We start from the raw sequence: 22,048 nt of genomic DNA on the forward strand, positions 1-22,048 counted from the left end.
GGTTTCAATTATAAATTTACAGGCAACATCTATTAACTGCACAGATGAATGTCATGAAGATTGTGTCATGATTTTTAATAAACAGTGGCTCTCATAATTCAATCTGTGACAATTCAAATTTTGCAGTGTATGTGATACAAGTGGTATTGCTTTTGAGGTAGTGATTTAAAGTATCAACACTACAATGTAAAAATACTCCAAAGGCAAAATGTACCCAAAGTGTCCAGGTAAAAGTACACCATGTGCAGAATAACCATTTTAAAGTAATAGTTTTGAAGCTTTTTACCAATATAATTTTATTGGATTATTACTAATGCATTTATGAAAAATTTGTTCTTAATGATCTATTGATGTGTGCTCAGTTTGGAGCTGTCATACTTCCTCTTTACATTGAATCAACTTGCTGTATTCCTTAGGAAGAAAAAAACTTGTGTCTGTGTGGTATCTGGGAGAAATAGAAAATTAGTATCATTTTTATCTGTTTTTAGCAGCCCTGTATACTGTAAATGTAATCTTTTTTTAATGATGTATGAGATACAAATGAGTAGATGGGAATGGTAAGTGTATGGTAAGTATACATGCTTAAAGTAACCATGTAAGCATGAATATAAGCAGAGCAGTCATGTGACCCGCAGTCCCCACTATTATCCTTGTGGCAAAATTGCTGTACATCCCAGCACTGCTCCTGGCCTAATGCAATCTTCAGCTTTATGCTTATGTGAATGGCTCTCATGATACAGCCTTTATGCTCATTTACATAATATCATCGAAAATCTCATTATTTGTCATTGTGTCGTGGGCCTGTATGTGACCCAGTCCGTCATCTCATTATTTAGGTCTCATAGACAGTCAGTTATTTACACTGTGACATCCCATCTGTGTGTCTAACATATTCTCCCCCTTATTGCACCAAGGGTGACAACAAATTATTTGCAGAATTGAAATGGAGTAAAGAGACGTGTGTGTTTTTAAATTTTCAGAAATTTACTCATACAGTATTTCTTTGTAACACTGTAAAGGACATATTTTACAATGACATTGGCAGTTTAATTACGTGGAACAAGGCAAAGATACAGTAAGGTAATTTATATCCTGTGTATCACCGCAGCGAACCCATAGCTGTGACTCTAATTTCAGCAGCTCTGATGAAGTGTTACGTGAAATGGATTGAATCCAGAGCGCTTCCTGCCGCCAAATGTGTCACCACTGTTTGGAGCCGGGGGTTGAAGGAGGGTTGGGGATTCATTAGTTACTTCCTGAACACATTATTGACAATGTAGATAATAATGGTAACACCTACAGAGGTTACACATACCCTCTGCTACTGGTGTTGCTCTCTTTTAGAAAAGGCATATTCATATTTCGCCTGTAGAATCCAGTTAGTGCTTCTTTGACAGCTGGACCGAGGAAACAGACAAAGTGAAAATATATCTACACTGCTGGGAATGTAATTTGCAGAGTAACAATTCATGCTAGGTCTGCTAAAACACAGACACTGATGTTCCTAAAAAGAGTGGTGAAAATTGTACCCTGACTGGAAAAACAAAATCACAATGGATTGTAAAAAACACACATGTATTTTTTTACTCTAATAATAGACATGTTTTGTTAAAAATAAGGATTGTAATTAATGGCACTCAGAAGGCCTCTCTGATGTTCAGTTTACCCACATAAAATATCAGCAACATCATGCTTTATCCTGTGTTTTCTTGAGTTGACAACCATATCTCCATTTGTAGAAATCTGTCAGTCAAACAGCACTCTGTTATGAAAATCTGTGGACCATTCTGCACATGAATAAATATAAAGGGAAATGTAGGTCTATAGGGTTTGAAGCTTTTGGCAGCATCAAAGATGCTATTTCAGGCAAGTAAAGTGACTAATGTTTCATGATCCGCTTATTCTGTGTTTGTATGGCTGAAATGAACATTGTTAAGATCTCAAAATTAAAGCTGCTCTCTTTTGTTGAATTAGTAAATTGCTAGGGATATAAGAATTTCGATTAATTTGTTGCTTTAGTAAGGCTTTAAATTATTGGTGCTTCCAGAATAAGATACTATAGCAAGGTGTTCAGTAAAAAATATTTAAAATAATTTTCCATGTGTGTGAGTGCTTCTCATGTGGACTTATCTTTTCTGTTTATGTCAGTTTGACCAGGGGTCCTAGATTAAAAAAAAGTCTCATTATTTACAAGTGACACTGAGCAACTTCATCTCTTCTGTTAATGGCTTACCCGTTGCTCTGCAGTGCAGACCAAGTCCTTGGTCAGCAGGATGAAAGTAGGAAACTGGAGTCCCGATAATGTCACTCAGAGAAGAATAAAGTGTTATGCTATGAATGCACTTTGGCGGACAAAGTGCATTAGCAGTAGCTCTGTATCAGAGCTACTGTGGCTGAGGCATTACTCCTTTATAGCACAAAAATTACAATCGACTGTGAATTTATGACAAATGAACAGTGTTTCACTACTTTTTAATGAGGAACTGCCAAAATACAAAGAGGACACAGCTGAGCACTGATGTCTTAACTCTGTGCAATTGTTTGGTCTGTAACAGAGTTCAATTGACAGCTTTTTCAACAGTCCAGGCGTACTGATCCAAACGAGCAAACACACCAGAGTTCCTCTGAGCCCAATTTAACAACTTAGCTATGAAAGCACCCAAAAGCAAGGGCTTTGCAACACACCAGACACCAAATCCTGAGAAGACTGGATGCATCTTTTCTCTGATTTCATTTCTTGTATGGATGGCTTTTGTTTACTTTAAGATGTTTGTATGCGTTTTCTGCACTGGCACCATTTTGCACAGTATTCACCCTTGTATGCATCGCCGACCAAATAAATTTCCTTGTCTGGATAATAAAGTTTAGATTGAAAATACACTTGCAGAGTTTGTACGTCCTTGTTCCAGTGTTGAAAACTTTGAAATTCCACTGGAAAAAAAATGCCTTGTGGTCTGCTTGGGGGAACACTGATAGAGGCTGCTGAAAGAAGTGACAGCATTGCTCATTTACTTTCCCCATCCGCATTTTCCCAGCAGGTCTATGGATTAAAACCACTGACCTTTTGATCACAAGTCTGCATCTGTAACCTCTAGGCATCTGCACTGCCTCTGCAATCTCTCACTAAAGCAGAAGTGCCTCAGACCAACATACTGCAAGATAAAACAAAACCTGTCCTGCTGCTGTTTTAATCAAATAACAGTCCGCAGTCACCTTATCTTGTCTTTATTGCTACTATGGGAGTGCTTTCTCATGTCCCATCACAAAAACACTGCTCCCTGAAGTCACAATTTACCCTGCAGCTGTTCCAGTGTTTCTCTGTTTAATAAAAGTATTACATTGTCATCAGCTCAGAGTAATTGACGGTATCCTCATGTGACATAGGAAGTCACTTACCTGCTTAGAAAATATCTCTTTATTGGTCTCTTTCTAAATGAATTCCTTCTCTTGGCCCACTGGTATTTAATCTTCTCTTTTCAAGGATTTTTACATGTAAAGGAATAAAACCTACACTTTCTCATCAGTGCCAGCTTTGTAAAATGGATTATATTTGGGAGTCTAATTCCTTGTCTACTCCCTCTGTTGGTCCTGATTTTCTTACATTTGGCTGCTTCGTGTAATTGAATGAATTGGCAGAAAGGCGGTGTGCTGATTTAATGTTCTCTCTCTGCCATCTGAGCCGTCTCTACCTCCGTGTCTTTATAAGTATGAAAAAGCATGCATTTGCACAGCTACTTAAATGGAAATTATCTGATTGTGGACATTGACATTGGCAGCTGAAGCCAAAATGGCTGACCACTCGCATCAGAGCTCCTCCAGAGTGGACGCCGGCACTCAAACTGCTCGATCGAAGTTGTGAGATACTGTTACCAATCAATGCTCCATGCTCAGATGCTTGCCTGGGAGCATCTCAGAATCTCATCACTTACCTGCCCTCTGGCTGACGCATATACTCAAACTGTGTAATTATTTGGGAGGATGGAGCTCAGGGCTTATACAACAACATGTGACATCATAGCTAACTTCGGGAAGGAATCCCCAGGTGGGCGGTCCACTCCTCTGAAGATGCTTATCTCACTTTCTCCCGTCTTCCTGTCCCTGCTCTATTATTTACTGACCATTACACAAAGCTCACTGTGCAACAGTCTACTGTATCCTACGGTAAACCTGTGTAACTCAACTCAATACTGCAAAGTTCACTCCTATTATCTGCGAAGGGACATGCCCACTGAGTGATGGTAGTGGTTTAAAAACAAAAGTTTCCTGGTTATCTAACCCCTGTGCAGTATAGAAACTTCGCTAGTCACCCAGGTATCTACTGTTGGGTGTAGGAAGTTTTCAAGTAATTTTCCATGTTGTCATTGTGGCAAACCCTAACACTTTACCAACAGCATAAAAATGTCAGGCATACTTCACAACACATGCAGTGTGTTGATACATAGTCCTAGAAAGAATTCAGCCATTCTTCAAAAGAATTCTAATTACTGTAACTTCACCATTTTCTGTGATATCTGATATATCTGAAATAAAATACAAAAAGCAGTTTACCTTTCTATTGTTAGTCAGCAAAGAGACATGAATATCTTTATATGTGAACCCACTCACCCCATGAACTTGAGTGTGCGAATAAAGCATCAATTATTAAAATGTCCGAAAGCACCACGGGGGCAAATACATAGCAGGAAGCACAAAAATGACCATTTTATAAAGAGATGAAAGGGCTACAGGAGTCAAGTGCCAATCAGCTCCACAGGGCTTCAGGTATTTAAATTGCTAGAATGATTATGAGGCAACACAGACAATGACGTTAGAAATGTGCTGTTGTAGAAGTTACCTCAGTTTAATTTTCATAGAATTCAAGTTTTTCTCATAAAGTCCAGGATTAATGGCAAGTCTGGAGTTTCTTCTGAGGGAAAGAAACTAAACTGCTTTACTAAAGGAAAGAATTAAAAAATCTTATATTACCAATTTCTTTCTGTAAAGATTTTCTGATCAACATTGGTTGGTCTCCCAGGTATCCCAATGCTTTGTCATCCCAGCTCGCCAGATATTGTCGCTCTGTCATTCAGCCATCATATCTCACAAGGCACCCTTGAGTGTCACTGCCAGATGGGCAAAGCATTGCCTTTGGCATCTGTGTGTGATGCCCAAAGCCTTTCTAACATGAGATTAACACCACTTTGGTTAAGTTTAGGCACAGACTACTTGGTCTCTTGGGACTTAATCACTTTTTAAACCCCACTACTTTGTGCAGTTACTTTGATTATCTCATACTGATCCAGATTTGTTTGCATAAGAAGTATATTAAAGCCCAGTGCGACCCGACATTTCATCCATACACTAAAGGGTACCTTGCTCATATGTATGAGATACAGAAGATTATTGACAAAACATTGATTCTGAGGCCTTTGGAATGAGGTATCCCCATTTGGGACAGTCCAAGGGGAGACAGTTCTGAATGATGGATGTTTAGTGACAGCATAAGTGGCTGTAGGATGCCACTTATTTGGAGAGGACGGTCTGGAATTCCCCCCTGAGACTGTTGCCCCTGTGACCTGGACCCGAATAAGCGGTAGAAAACAAAACAAGACAAGAGGAAACAAGGCTGTACGATGCACTTTATTGGTGGTGGGGATGTTAAGTGCATGTGCATTCACCAAACCAACCAATAAGTCTTTATCGTCCAAGCTTTTTTTTATTGTAAAATTGAAACATACTATTTCAGCAGCACAAATGTCAGCTTTATTTGGCTTACCCATGTTTATTTTTGGGTGTGGCCAGAATGTGGTCCTTGCTGCTCCTTGTGGCGGATTATCAAAATAACTCCCTAAACATGGTAGTTATAACGGTGGTTTTTCTTTCAAACCCTGTCTGATACAGGGGACAGTAATGGGTCTATTTAAGCTTGGTACATCAGATATAAGCAAAGTAGATACTAGACTCACATAAAGGTCAGATTTATGCGTTATCTAAAGAGAAAAGTCTTCATGGATTAAAACGAAAAGGTAAGGCTAAAAAAATGTACGTGCCGTTAACTTAAGGAGCAGTTCACAGCTGCTTCCTTAAGCAAGTAGGACTAGAGTCTGGACGATCTGTATAAGAACACATGAGCTCCCTGGGATTTGGTATCCTGCTCCAAAAAAGTTCAGAAACCCAGACAAAGCTGACAAGGACAGTGCACAAAGTTCTGCTGTTTAATACTCAAAAATCAACTTTCCTGCTAAATCTTATCAAAAGTGTACGGTGGAGATGGCTCTCAGCTGACAAGAGACAGATGTAAGGTATACTAAGCAGCACTCTGCTTACCTCAACAGCAGCCTTGGCTCGCTCAAACTCCTCCTCCAGGGACTGATGTCTGGACAGGAGGGCGCTGCCCCACCGCTGCTCCTTGCTCAGATGAGCCTGTCACACACACATAACATATACATATATGCAAAAACAGAAATTCGTAGCACATCACAATACACACACACACACACGCCATCAACCAGAGGGAGAGACAGGCAGGGAGAGTGTGCAGGGTCAGCCGTCTCTGCTCTTTCAGGGACGAGTAAATATCCCTGCCTTGACAAAGCCTCTGACATGCTTAGGAAGGCCAGCAGTATCACTACTGTCAGCATCTCGCCCCACCCCTCATTTGAATGCCATGCCATTCATCCAGTCTCTCTCAGTTTCACACCCCCTCTTGTGCACCTGGACATGCAATATCAAACTCTGAAATACGCTTGTAGTCTCTCAGAGTTGCACATAAAGCCTTGTTCCGCCGTGTAAACCATTATGAGAGCGTGGTGAAATTTACATGGTTCACATTACACCTATACGTTCAACTGTGAGGGGGAAATGTTTTTGACATAACCTTTCAAGCTCAGATATAGTATAGGAAGAGACTTACTGTGTATAATGACTATATGTATCCCAGGGTTTCCCCCAGAAAGGGCTGTGAGGTCACTCAGTACCTGTGTAATTCATATCTCTGAAGACAGCCATTACACAAGATTAACTGAGGTTACTTGATCTCAGTCTTAATGGAAACTGCCTCTTCCATTTATTGTAGATAACCACTTTTTATTTACAAGCACAAAATTCATGCAGTGTTAAGAACATCACACCACATTAACAATAGTCTTTGCTGTGCTGTGTGAAGAAACTGCAGTATATCAGAAAATGTCAGTGCTTGATATCAGGCTCCGGTGCCAGTGTTTCAGAAACAAAGAGGGCTTCTTTCCAGACAACTTTGTTTTTAATTTTCAGTTAATTACAGGAAGAAAACCAATGTAAAAGAGGCAGTGACACCAATTTGCCCTAAAGCAGCCTAATGTGTTTTGAATCAGGGACATTTGCTTTGATCATAAAATAAATAACACTGTACTGTATATGTGTATATCCACCTTTGATTTATAGCACCTGGTTCAGGTCTGGTCTCTTTGTAGTGGAATGAAGAAAGAAGGAAATCACAAATTGAAGCTACAATGGCAGTAACAAAAAATAACAATTTGCTATTTTGAAACAATGGATCCCGGATTTCATACAGAGATAAACAAACTGGCAGGCATAATTTTTATAACAATTGCTGGCTACCTAATGAAGCTAACGCTAGCTAGATGAATTGGTACTCTCTCTAGCTGACTTGTTCATCTGGCTTGTTTTAGAATAAGAATTCTGTAAAAAATTCAAATATGCACTTGATGGTGACATATATGATATCAGACTAAAAGACTGAAACCAAAGTTGCATGTCCCTGGAAAAAAGTTAGCATTTTGACCAGTTGATGATTCATGTAGCTGGAAGATATTAAGATGCAAAATGCAAAATGCAAAAAAACAGAAAAAAAAGCAGTTCATTGTCCTTGTATTGCATTGATGAACTAGTTAGCTCATAGTTGTTGTTTGGTTTCAACATAAATATATTTAACTGTTTAGTTTACATATTTGATTGTGTTTCAAACATCGTATGTTTATTTTTAAACTTTCTGTTGTGAAAAGGGCTTTTTTTGTCTTAACTGTGACCCCAACAAACCTGGAACCTTGGAAGTAGACCTACTACTGTAACCTGCTAAATTGCTGGGTATGCTAACATTTGCAGGTAATGTTAGTGGAGATAAACACACCACTTAATCAATTCCTTACACTGCAGCTCCATACACATTGCGTGAACATTTGTAAAAAAAACAAAAATCCAAAGCTTGACACGCCTGGTGCACATTCACCCCGAAGACAGTTCGGACTGTTTTGCCAGGGTTTCCAGGTTGAACTATGTGTTCTCATAATAGTGTGCAGTGATGTGAGCTTTAAGGTGTGTCCTCTCTCACTTGGTGGGCGTGTCAGAGGTGTTACATGTAGCAATGTGTATATAGAAGTGTATTACAGTTTAGTAAACTGTTGACCGTGTGGACCAAATATTGCCATATACAGTTAAATTTACACCAATTTCAAGTGCTAATAAGATGCAGTAGATAGATCACAAAAAGCTGAAGCTAGTGGACCTTGAGTTGAGATTGTTTTGTCACATCATAGATTCATCTGGAAGTCTAGAATCCACTTCCATGATCAATTAATATGCAGCAATTAGTCGCTCCTCCTTTTGGATCATTTTCTCATGTTGTTTTAATGTATCTAAAACTCGCAACAACACACTTCTCCATTCACTGCATGCATTTTCAGCTCATCTGTGTGTGTATGGTGCCTGCCAAGTAGGAAACTAAAATCAGTCTTTACAGTATCTCTGTCAGCTATTATGTAACTCCTGAGCAAAACATATATAGTGTGTTTTGCCAATAATGTTCCTCCATCTCAGACAGTTATCTTTAATCCCAAATCTATTATTTATCACAGTGCTGAAAAGGTAATGTATGTTTAGCTAGCTTGGTGAGATCAGCACTAATGGGCTCAGAGTAAGGCTGCTGAATAATTCATAGGCTATTAATCTAATAATGGCGTCTGGAAACAAGACCCCTTATTCAGACCTAAACAAAGACATCAACTCAGGAGGAAAGCGCTTGACATTTGGACCTTGTAGCACCACAAAGGAACAATCTCAAGGCCAACAGTATATCTAGATTTCCTTAAAGGTGCCATATGGCATCAATGTAATCTCCTCTTTTTGTTTTTGTAAGTTAAATTTTAAGAGATGATGTGATGCTTTTTTTCCCCGGTGCAAATGTAGAAGTCTTTCAGCATTATATGAAAGGATGCATAGGGAGGCTTACATGTCTTCCACTAATATACTGCCTGTTGAGCTGAAACGGAAGAATTGTAGGTATTAGGACAAAATGGCGGGTAAACAATAGCACAACAAGGTGTCTGATAAAAAACAAAATTTAATATTCAGGCGACATAGTCATGCATTAATATGCAGTTACTGAATACGTTAAATTCATTTTCATGAAATTATCATGAAAACCTAGTCATCAGAAGAGATCTGTGAAGCTTTCCAACTTGAAAAGAATGTTGATTTCAAGTGCAGACAGCACATACAATAATGATGATTACTGCCTGCTCGTGTCATACTGAGCACTTACTTGAGATGCTAGGGCAGACTCAGGCTCGACTTTGGTATTTACTTCCATGGAGTTTTTATTCGATGGCTCTATTTGAGTTTTACAGTCTATGGACCTAAAGTAAAAAAAGAAACAGGTGATTTACATGATGCGGACTCAATTTGATATGAATGAAACATTTGTGGTACTTTTTATAATCTAGGAGTTAAAGTATCTCAAATGTATGCACAAAACATTTCGATGTCTGTCAACCGATTTTCAAAGACATTTTATTGGCTTTTCTGACCCCAAATCCAGGGGCTTCCACATGAGTACAGACAATCATAGCCTCCAGGTAACCGGTGACTGTTTTATAGTAAATGTTGGGGTAGACAGTGGTAATTAACTATCCTTAGAACAGGAACAAGACCAGGCAACAAAAACACTTGTTTAAACCTCTAGTATCTTTGGCCACATGGAGGCAGCACACCAAGCTGTAAACACAACTTTCTTAGAAAGCTGATTTAGCTATCATTTTTCAAATTTTTGGAGCAACATCAGTGTCATTTAGAGATGTGATTCTGATGATTTATGGTCCAACATTCACTTTCATTTTCAACTCAAGAAATATCTGACTCTTTAGCTGCTATATGCTCCAGTATGTTCACCAGCAAGATGCTTACTTTTGTCTGACTGACTCTGATACTTTGCACCTTTATCAAACACCCTAACCTCCTTCACCAATGTGTATTTTACTACACAGGGTACGGTACACAACTTCCTTATTTGTACAGGATGTAAATTATGACATCTCGAATTGTCCAATATGGATAAAATTACTATGTATACCCCTACAAAATATACCGGTACTAAATGTTAACGCTACCCACCACAAAAACTCATTGGATGAATTTTTTGAAGAACGCCGTCTCTCCAACTTCCATTTTCTGTTGCCATTCCTCTCAGGGTTGGGGTTCAGCTCTTCCCATTTATCCAGCGGTGAACCAATGGTGACTAGTGACAGTGATGAAACAGTTAAGAATAAAATAATAAGAATAATAAAATCAAAGACTGAATCAAGAGAAGTAGATTTGTTGCACACTGAAACGCTTTCAACTTTGATCAAATGAATGATCAAATGAGTGAATCTATGATTCACAATCTGTTACTGTTAGCACAAATGCGTACATTTTTTAACTTTGTAAAAAACATATGCAGGTACACTTCAGTTTTGCAAGGTCATTACCAATATTTTAAAAATTAAATAGTTTTGTTTTGCCCTCATTGAAAAACAAACAAATAAAAAAAAACAAACAAAACAAAAAACTAATGGAAGATCTCTGATAGTCTGAAAGGTGAGCTAAAAACAGATTAGTTCTGTGGGTGCCTAAACTAAAAAAAACAGAAATAAAGTTTTGCTGGTCATTAATGTTAGAGTTATAGTAAATCTCACTCCCATGAATTATTCACCACACTGCAGTTTGACTCACTCTGTATAATTAATTCTCACTGAAGTCTTTAACCTTTTCAACTGGCAAATACGACAGCAATTGGCTGCTTCGTCTTAATGTCTTTTAACATGATCCCTTTCATTACAGTAAATTGGCTTGATCCTTCTTTGGCCTATCTTGAACATGCGCAAGGTCAGTTGTGAGCGGTTGCGGAGTGGTGGAAGTTTTATGGATGTTGAGAAACTAGGTGAGGTAGCAGGTAGAGCAGGCTATGTCTATGACATTACAGAACAGATTAGGTGAGAAGTGAGAGAAAATAAAGGTAAACATTTCTGTGTATGAAACACTGTGTATGCTAGTCTATGATACTCATACACCGAATTATAACTCACAGTACTTTTCTAACAACCCTCATTAGCCCACCGATGTGCCCTTGAGCAAGGCACTTGGCCCCAAATAAGAAAATTTTGGTTGAAATCAAGAGCTGAAAAAAGAAAAGTAAACAAGACTCTGACCAAATATTTACATCTTTTAAGTGTTTGACAGTATTGAGTTCTTGGTGACAGACACAATTCATACCAGTTAATGCAGATTATAATCTCTGTGTATAGGTTGCTTTTCCTTTGTTCTTCTTTATTCAAAATACAATCACATTTCAAATACAATTTACAGATGGAAAATACTTAAAAAAAAAAAATTCAAAAAAAATCAGTGCCTACCTGAGTCTAGCGATGCCCTCTCTGGGGTTCTCATACTTGTTCCCGTCTGTTCAACTTCCACCTGGATCAGCTCCGTCTCATCCGTCTTCTTCCTGTGAGGGTTGTTCTTCTGGCTATTTCCCAGGGACGACAAAGGACTCTTCCTGTCCTTGCCGTTCCTCCTATCGCCAGGTTCACTGAGATCCAAGAGGTCCAGTGTTGAAGATAGAACTGGAAGGGACACAGAAGCATTGCATAACTGCGCTCTCACATCTTCTGCATGCATGGAAGAGCAGAAAAATTATGCAATGCATAGATACTCAGCTCAAGACTAAATCAGCTACACATGAAGAAAGTTCTTTCTAAAATCTTTAGTTAAAATTATTACCAATATCCAGCATGAATGACTGACTTATGCACTGTATCGCATTGCAATATTCAGTATTCAGCCCAAAAAACATGATTTCAGTCTGTTCTTCTCTATTCTTTTGTTGCTTTAAATTTAGAGACATTAATATTAGTAATAATGTATTCTTAAATCTCAATAGTTCTGCTTTATTTTTGAGGTTCTGTTTGTAATAAGATAAAATGACAGGTTTCACTTATTGTACTGCATGAAGCTTTGATTCTGAGCTACACATTTTCTGACATGGCCAGTTGAGCTGTCAAGGGTACTTAAGCGGTCACGTATTGCCTCCTGGGTGGACATCTAATAATTTGCCACTGCTCTTTTTTAGAGAATCTAAATATACTACAGGCCACTGCATAGTTTGATAAGGATTAGGAAACCCCTGAAGGAGCCCCAGTTTGGTCAATTAAGTAATTCAATCTCTGGTTGGTAGAGCGGCAAAGAAGGACAGAGCCTTCTGTCAAGGGGCTCAACTTTTGTCTGTGCTGTCGTCCAGCTTCATGGTTAAAGACTATGTGACAAGGTTAAAACTTTGTGCTAGGTTTCATTAAAGCTCCATAGAGTATTGATTTGTGTGTTGGGAATTCTTTTCCTGGAGCCTGTTGTGTGTACTAAGTGACATTCGTTGTAAATCAAACTTTCCACTTCTGATTTTTTTAGTTTCTATTTACAGCAGCTTTTATTTCCCATTTGGTGCATTGAATCATTTTGTGCAGCAGACAACGGGACGATGTGATGCTGCCTGGTTTTCCCAGTTGTATTACTGTAAATAAAAAATGAGTAAAAAAACAGTAAAATCAGATAGTGTCAAATGCATACAAAGGTTCCTAATTAAATGCATTTTAAATCAATTTTAGTGTCACATTACATTGTCAGTGTAATGCACATATTGTATACAATATTTTCTGTGTTATCACGCAATAATGTTTGTGATGACAGGTCTGAAGAAACCAAGCACATGGTAAGGAAAGAGCTTCATAACCCCACTTACCAAAAAAAAGACTTTTTATGCACTGGTTATTTGATGAACCTACAAAGTTTTTCACTTTTTTCCAAGGACCCTGACTGTCTTTTGTGCGATGCAAACTCAAAACTAGAGACACATAACTGCATAATTGGCGTGCTGCTGTTTCATGACAACCAACTGAGAGCCTTTGTTGACTGAAATCTCTGCATAATTAGAGAGTATGCTTGTCTTCCATGCCTTGCGCTCTTTAGATGACAAGTACAATTACAAATCAAGGGAGACACACTCTTGGGGAAAGTTGCCTGAAGCATTTTCGGCATCAAAAAGAAATGCACGCTGTTCATGAAAAGGCAATGATGTCAAAAATGTTTTGGCACCCTGGAGTCTACTTGAAATGATGAGACTGTGAAGACAATTGCAATTGCAGACAAGTAAGACTTCCTGCTCATCTGGATATTATAACCAGATGCTTGTATACTGTATAGTTGTCTAATGGATAATGATTTGCTCTGTGGTGGTCAATGGACTGATATTGAGCAAATCAATTTGATCCCTGACCATTTTACTGGAGTCTTGAGCTTCCTAGCTTTACAACATAATGAAGACGGACATAAAATATGTGGTAGTGAGAGGCGAAATGATACGAATATAACCTGAAAGTCAAACCCATCAGATTAGATGCATTACTGAGTCAGCAAGAAATCTTCAGACAAGTTTAAGTTGGACTCCTCCGTGCCTCCCGTCTACCATGACCGAGGTGAGGTCTTCAGTAAGCAGCAGGTCTCTCCCTATATCCGCATAAGCCTTATGATTGTGCTATTGATCTCCTCCCTGGTGTCCCTCATCTGTATAACTTTTCCCATTCTGAAAAAGAGGCCATGAAAAAAATATATTTACGACTTTCTGGCACTTGGGTTAATCTGTCCTTCCTCTTCTTCTGTTGAGATTCTTTGATCACTCCCTCTGTCCCTGCATAGAGTATCGCAGTCTCAACGTCATAATAGGTTAAAAATAAGTGTTCTCTCCTTCTTATTTCCCATCGAGGACACCTGCATCTGAGTTTTTTTAACGTGAATTCCCTGATAAGCCTGGTAAGGTGCCAGGAGGCACACGATGACGGGGGGATCCTGTCACCGAGTCTCCCTTGTGTCTCCTCCTCCCCTGTCTGCTTATGCACCAGTGGAAAACACTGCTCATCAGCTCCAACTAGCTTAATAGCTTGCCCCTTAAAGTTAGAATTTGTTTATAATGCTATCTCTGGTTTACTTGTTTAAAACCATGAACCCTGAAACCCCCGATTAGCCCAGTAGCAGAATTAAAGAAAAATGAAAACGTAAATTCATTCTAACATATTCTTGCTTGGATGCTAACTATACAAGTTACATATAATCTATTCTACTTTTATTTTAAAACTGTATGCTTCACTTTTACAGAGAAAAAGGGTTAGAGAATGAGGAAGTAAGTTTGACAGAAGTAAAGCTATCTTGTTAACAAACTCAGCTGATGTTACTGTGTTAAATCCCCATAAATCCCCCTAAAATAGACCAGAACAGAACCAGCTCTCATGGTATTTCCCACGAGAGATACCAGTCCTAAAGAGGACTTCTTTTGATGTAGTTAGTCACAAGATGTTCCTTCACATTGGAACTCTAGATACTACTACTAAATAGTAAGTAAATTGGACAGGCATGCTAACATTTGCTTGTCATGAAACAGATAAACACAGTGTAAAGCTTACAATTTTTCTTTTGTCTTTTTGGTTTGGTTAAGTGATAAAAAGACTGTTTTATCATGCTTACTAGATCAGCAGCCTGAAACTGAAAATCAAAGTTTTCTAGCCATGGTCACGAAGCTATTATTGGATCATTGTTGTTCTTGGAAAGGGTGTACCTAATATTCTTTTCCTAATACAAAAAGATTTAGATTTACAATTTTACATTTAGCAAATAATACATTTCAAGAGAGAAGTGATGGTCTATCACCAATGTTTCAATCAATTAGTTGTGAAGAGTTCAGAGGTGAGAAATGTTATAACTTTTCCTCTGACAATTGGACCAGCATGTTACAGCAAAGTGCTGGCAAAAGAAATGAAAGAATGTGAGTACTGAAGAGAGGGGATTTTATGCAGCAAGGCTTTCATAGAAAAATGAATAGTGATAGACTGATGTTTTCTCTGCACGGTCCAGCTGATTGGGTTTCTTTATAGCTTCAGACTTCCTCCAATTTCTTATTTAGACTGAAAATTTACACAGACACATGACTACTAGTGTTTCCAAACCCCAGATACCCATGTAACCAATTTATATTTTGTAATGGTTTTTAAACTTACATAAACAGTCAAAACATAAACATTATAATCAGACACTGTAAAACTGCATGCAAAAGCACAACATGATGCAGGTCTCATGTGGATCAGCATATTTGAGCTGGCAATTATGGTTCATCCTTGATTTTCTTTGCATGTTTAGTCCTGTTCAGTTATTCAGTGCTGGAATCTTTGTCAGTCCAACGTAGTGTGAAAACAGATTGGCAGACAATCACATCTGAAATTCACTTCACCTGCATGTCCATAGATTGCAGAAGGTAATCAGGGCAGATGGAGGAAACGCAACTGAACGTGTGGAGAGGACCAATGACCAAAGACTTTCAACTGGCACTGATCATTTCATGTGTGCAAAAAAAAAAACACATCCAAAATCTTTAAAGGACATGTGACTTTAAAATATTGCACATTTTGCACACAATCTGACCGCTTTGGGAATTTTGAGATTTATGACCAATTATATCAGGCAAACGTTGCTGTCAGCTGGAGCAGCAGGAGGCATTTCGGAGACAGAAGGGGGGGAGGGTTTCTTACAACAGCCCCAGACTTTGCCCAGCTGAATCAGCACAGTCAGTGGCCGCTATGGAGATGACACATGTCAGCTGTGCAATCTGCTTGTGCAAATCATCATTCAAAAGACAGTAGAGCTCAGCAATCAAGGTCCCATCCATGTGGAAATCAAGATGCTTTAGTTATGCATCTGTTAAAGACAGCACATTCAATTTCTCAACACCTACTTTGACCTAGTTGATTTTTAGTTGCTCAAATGCTCCAGTTCACTTCCACATTTACTTGAAATCTTTGAATCTTTCATTAGTATATAACCAAACGCGCACGCACACACACACACACACACACACACACAGCGAGAGAGAGAGAGAGAGAGAGAGAGAGAGAGAGAGAGAGAGAAAGAGAGAGAGCATGCAGACCCAGAGTCACTTAGTAGCTGACAAACAGGAAACAAGAAGAAACCTCCATTAGAATTGGTATTGCATTATCCACTGATGACCCCTTTTAAAACTGAGTACATAAATGGCAGGACACCTGTTTAAATATGTACTTCAGAAGTGAATTATTGTGCAGGCGGTCATGCATTATTGCTTTCATATCAAACTTAGGTTGTTAATGCGGAGCTTTTTTCTGCCTCTAAACCTCAGTTGAAACAATCTTTGTGTCGCTAGTGGTCATGGCTATGATGTTGATTTAATGGATACAGCAACCGAATTAACAAAAAAAAAACCAAAAACCAAAAAAAAAACCATCCTGTCCTGTACTGTTGCCATGGCTGATAAAAATATGCTAGCATGAGACAGCATCTAATGCGTCTTTTCACAATGTGGTGTCAGTGAGCCTTTCCTCTGTATACTGCAGGATAATTTACATTTGTATTCTATAATTTTATTTTAACCTGGTTTTATATTACTTCATTTATAGAGTAATTTATGTATGCTTGCATGTCATCAGTTAAACAGATTTTTGCTGAGTGGAAAATTACTTTACCGTACCAGCTGTGTTGGAAGTCACTGGGCGGGAAAGCCCATCACACTTTGTCTCGCAGAGGAAATCGTCGATGGAAGGGCTTAGAAGCGGTCGGCTCTCTTGTTGCTCACTCACCAGCTGTAAGGGCAAACAGACACGACAGTTCAGGCTCAAACTTGGCTTGAAACTCCTATCACAATGCCTACAAGAGTCCCTGGTATGTCAGCATTAAGTGAAGTTCAGCCCTTTGGTCATGACACTGGTGTGGTCTCATACTGACTCATCCCTGCATTTCAAAAGGGGTTCGACATGTCTGTGTGTCATTTCAGGAAGATAACACACTTTGGTGCTCCTTCGCAGCTCATCATTTATTCACAGCAGGTCGACATAGATACACTGAAGTGATTCGAATGTGTGCTGATCCACTCAAATGGTAATAGATGTTTCAACCTTTTTAAGAGTTTGTACTTGGGTTATGTACAAGTGGAGAGAAGGAGAAACTTTAAGTATTTGAACTTTATTTTTATGAGATTGTCACGGTCACATTTGTGCCTGAAGTGCTTTTCTTTGCGTTTCCTGTGTTTCCCAGCGCTTGTTTGTCTCTCTCTGTGGGCGTGGCCTCCTTCCTTCACGCTCCTTCTTACTGCACACCTGCACTGCATCAGCCTCCTTAGCTCTGTTCTAACTCCAGTGTCTTCCTCTTTCTATCAGCTTCTCTTTCTTTCTTATCTCATTGCCCTCACCTGTGTGACTCCGCCCATCTCTGCACCTGCACCTCATTCTCTCATCAGTTTAGAGTGTATTTTAGTCCAGTTTGAGTTCAGTTCTTTGTTGAGCTATTTACCTCTTATTGTGGTTCTGTTTTTTTCTTCTTGTTATTTTTTTATTCTCTTCATCATTTCCTGCTTCTGGTTCCAAATGTGTCATTCAGCTTGGGACAGAAATATATTGATATGCAACAGAAATCCTACAATACACTCTCTTGAAAAACATTCAATCATGTACTGTATATTTTGAGCCCAGTGGCTGCTCTTTGCAGATTTATTCCCAGCTACTTGTGTCAGTGATGTTTTGCAACTGGCATATGATTTTATTGCTGCTACTGGTGCAGAATTGGTACTTTTCAGTGGTAGATGATGAACCCAACTGCCCAACCCAACTGACAGAAAAACACAGCTGATGTTTGACCACTGGCTGATGGAGAATCATATTCATCACACAGTCACATTATGATGTTTGCATGCACACACAACACATTGGAAAAACTACACAAGCTCATTAAAGTTTTTTCATGAGGTGTGGCAAAAAAGCATGCGGGACAGGAAATAGTATGGGCAGAGTTGTGAACATAAATGTCTCATCAAACAATTTATTGTCGTTAACCTCCTTTACTGCCCTTTTGTTTACTACAGCCAAGCAGCATCCATCCTTCTCTACTGCTTGTTTCAGTTTGCTGTCTATTAATACAAATGAGAATACAAACAATCAATATTTTCCAAATGAGAGGTCAATACCACACCATCCTTCTAGCTGACTGGATGGTGGAGAGCAATTTCAGTCAGTCTGTGTTCAGGATGGGAGGCAGATACTTCTCTCCCTGTTCATCATTGAAATGAATGGGAAGTGAAATGTGGTGTGACCACACCCTCAGAAGAGGTCTGGTCGGGCATGATAAGTGAAAACATAGATGTGTATGGCTACAAACCCTCTGCACTACTGTTAGTTTTTGTCATGTAGTGTAAAACCTTCCATTACAAACAGGGGTAATTGTACTCAATTAGGGAAACTGGATGTCTCATTCGCATTGTATTTAAGAAATCAAATTAGTACAGAAAATGACCAGGTTACTACGGTGCATGTATTCTCATTGAATGAGTCCTTTAATCATCACTGAGATGAGCTGGGCTGAGGGAAACTCAATGGATGTGTCCCAAAAAATAATTGCTTAACCATTATTGCTTATCTCACCTTCCAAACCATGAAAATGCAAATCACCTTGCCTGTGATGAGCCAATTTGTAGGCCTGCCAGTGCAGCTGCAGAATAGGTTACATCCAATTCATTATTGGTACCCTGAAGCCTCCATACACCAGGTGCAGCTGGCTGCAATTTGCTGACCAGCGCTACATAATTTGGAGACGAAAATCAGTTTCGTCCAATAGAAAGGGTAAGCTACCAGTGTGCAGTGTTTAATGCTGGCAGTGAGGAAACATGACATTTGCTATTGTTGCTCTTCAGGCTGTGATCGCAAGTGGAATTTTAATGAAGATGCTAAAAGTTTAATTACCAAGCAAGAATGGGCGACATACAACCTGCCATATGCTTCATATCAAAGGTCCTGATGGGGTATTTTTATTGCATATCTTCACCGTACCTACTCTTACAACTATACATGTACAGTATGTGCTTCCCTTATTACACTGGCGTTTTAGGAGCCATCTTCCAATGACACTGGCTTTATACCCTCATTGTTTGGGATTTCACAGACCTCACTGCTGTAAGTGTACAGTTTGTGTGAAATCTGACCTTCCTAAAACCCAACTTGTATAGTATATTCTGTAAAGTATATTCTATACTGAAAGTATTGAAGTATTGGCAAAGGGGAATCCTTCCCATTTTCTCATTGATAGAAATGGGGCAGGCAAAATGACCGAAACATCTTTCAGCATAATGCAGTACAGACTGCAGCCTCTAAAATGACCATAACCTCCCTGAAACAGTTTCAACAAAAACTAAACTTTATAACCCTCATTATTTTTATTGTATTGTTATACTGCATGTGTGATTTTTTTGTAGAATTGTTGTATTAGACTACCTCAAGGAAATTCAATCGAATGACTAGGCTCGCTTGACTAGGCTGGGACTAGTCCCAGCCTAGTCAAGCGAGCATGAACTGATGAAGCCTCTTGGATGAGAGGTGAAACGTCTTCAAAGACAAATAACTAAGTCCAGTTGCATTCGATTGAATTTCCTTGAGATGACCATGACCTGGATGAATGAGAATATTCACAGGCGTATTAGACTACATTTATTTTAGCCAGGTGTACCCAATAAACCTGTTTAGTCATTTGCAGACAAAGCAATGCAGAACATCCTACATGGTGATGTTACTTATGTTTGGGATCAACCAGTAAGGTCTGACTACCTGCTAAACCTCTTATGTACAAAGAGCATGATAAGCCACAATAAAAGAGAAAAGTGATAATTTATGAGGTCAATATTCTGAATTTTGCTTCATGCATACATGTCTCAGTTGGTGATTAATAATGACATCCAACACACAGATGTTATATTTGTATATATTGTATATATTATTTTTACAAGCAGTTTGTCATTCAACTAATGTGGAATAGGAATTAATAGTCGTTGCACAAAAGTAAGAGACACCACAGCAAACAGAAATCTCTGAAAAAACTACATAAATAATATCCAGAGGAAGGGGTCATTACTTTGTGGGCTGAGAGTTTGTGCTGCACTGCAAGAACGCTGACCCAGCACAGGTAATTAGAGTTTGTGCAGTTCTGGTGTCAGAATAAAGCTTTGGTTCATGGGAAGCCTCACAGTGTGAAGTAACCTGATTTCATCCTGTGCTGCTGCCAGCCCATGCATTTCCCCTCAATTTTGGTTTACAACAACAAATCATAGGATGAGAATAGACAGGGGCAGACTTGTTTTAAAAGGTGGAATTTATTCAGTGATTTGTGCTTGTTGAGAAAAAGTTGAAGTGAGTCTAAGTGAAGGCTGAGCAACCGCTGACTCAGTTACAGCTGAGTGTTGTGAGAGAAAGTAGATGCCTCGTTTCAACTTGTCTTCAAAATGTCATAAACCTGAAATAATAACCGCTCAACCATTGGCCTTTAATAGATGAAACAAATCATCTCAAATGGCTTCTGCTGGTTTAATTAGATGATTTTTAGGCATATTCAACTGAAACGCTACCTGATTAAAATACCACATGAAACATATGTGGTAATTATTAAACTGACAGACTCAGCCCTGGCAGAGAGAAGAGAGAAGCTCTGCTTGTCATTCAGAGAACACAAAAACAGCATCCATCCACTCTGCTGTTATTATTTACCACATCAAAACATTTTCCCCTTTTAGCCTGTGTGTGTTTGTTGTTGGTGGGAGAAGGAAAAGTGGTCTGGTTTACTATGTTATGTTTAAGGTAATATGTATATTTTTGAGATTTTTTAAATTTATTTATGTTTTCTTTTTCTTTCTTTTTTCACATATTTTAACTATCAAATCTCACAATATAGATCTGGTTCACTAAAACAATTAAGATCATTAGGGCATTTTATATTGTCAATAAAGGATCAAATAAATAATCACTAAATTATTCAGTGGTGAAAGTAACTACTATTGGAGCCCTTTAGATAAAAAATAGTCAATAGTTTCCCTTACAGCATGATCATGAAAGAATGATTTAACAAAGAAAAGGTGTGAGCTTATTAAGCTTTATTAGTGTATTCAGTTCTATCAGTCATGCATCTATTTATATATCATGCATTTTTATCATTTACCAATTAGTGCATTGCATATTAGTCATAACTGGTAACTGAATGGGTTATCACTGGCTATTATTGGATTCATTGGCTAATTATTGCAGCTGTATTAGTTAGCACAGAGAGATAATGTTTAAATGCGATGAATATCTACAGAACATCAGTGATATTGTAAACGACGGATTATTAAGAAATCCCTCTGTTTTGTTGTTAAGGATTCTTTGTAAAGCTGTTTTTCAGGTATTCAACATAAATGCCAGCTGCACTGTATAAATGTAGTGCACTCTTTAACTCAGAGGAGACATGGGACCTGAGGACGTGGGGGGGCTTAACAATGGAAATGACATTCATAAATGCACAAGCTCGCAGTGGCTGAGTGGACAATAACCAGAGAAACATCTGTCAGTGAATAACAACTTTCACGATGCCTGCAAAGCAACTACTGGGGATATCCGAGAGTTACCGTCTGCATTAAACAGAGATGCTCTGATAAATCCTCTGTAGTCTGCGTGAAGATTTCCCTAACAATAGATGACCTTGGATTACTCCATTCTGTATTTTTTTTTAAACAATAAAAGCATACTCTGGTTGCAGGCTGAAGCACTGTTTTGTGACTGATTGAAGGTCAGTGCTGTCAAAGGAGCAGCTGGACATTTATAACATACCATAATGTTTAAGAGATACATTTGATTCATTAAATAGTCTTCATGTTTTCAGAGAATAATGAGAGATGTTGACA

The 22,048-nt window shown here is 38.7% G+C and overlaps 1 protein-coding gene across 3 annotated transcripts in view; it reads right to left on the bottom strand.

Annotated features, from left to right (window-relative positions):
* Window positions 1-22,048, bottom strand: part of pex5la (peroxisomal biogenesis factor 5-like a) — an 80,450-nt gene that overhangs the window by 15,295 nt on the left and 43,107 nt on the right. For 2 of the 3 annotated variants that reach the window (XM_046391539.1, XM_046391537.1), the window contains exons 2-7: window positions 16,829-16,940; window positions 11,646-11,855; window positions 10,366-10,489; window positions 9,518-9,611; window positions 9,206-9,235; window positions 6,307-6,402 (exon numbers count right to left, since the gene is read on the bottom strand). In XM_046391539.1, the coding sequence (XP_046247495.1) occupies window positions 6,307-6,402; window positions 9,206-9,235; window positions 9,518-9,611; window positions 10,366-10,489; window positions 11,646-11,855; window positions 16,829-16,940 (666 nt within the window). The remainder of the gene's footprint in view (window positions 1-6,306; window positions 6,403-9,205; window positions 9,236-9,517; window positions 9,612-10,365; window positions 10,490-11,645; window positions 11,856-16,828; window positions 16,941-22,048) is intronic. The other variant, XM_046391538.1, reaches the window with a different exon arrangement.

Source organism: Scatophagus argus, chromosome 6 (genome assembly GCF_020382885.2).
Source record: "Scatophagus argus isolate fScaArg1 chromosome 6, fScaArg1.pri, whole genome shotgun sequence".
In the NCBI taxonomy this organism is placed as follows: Eukaryota; Metazoa; Chordata; class Actinopteri; family Scatophagidae; genus Scatophagus; species Scatophagus argus.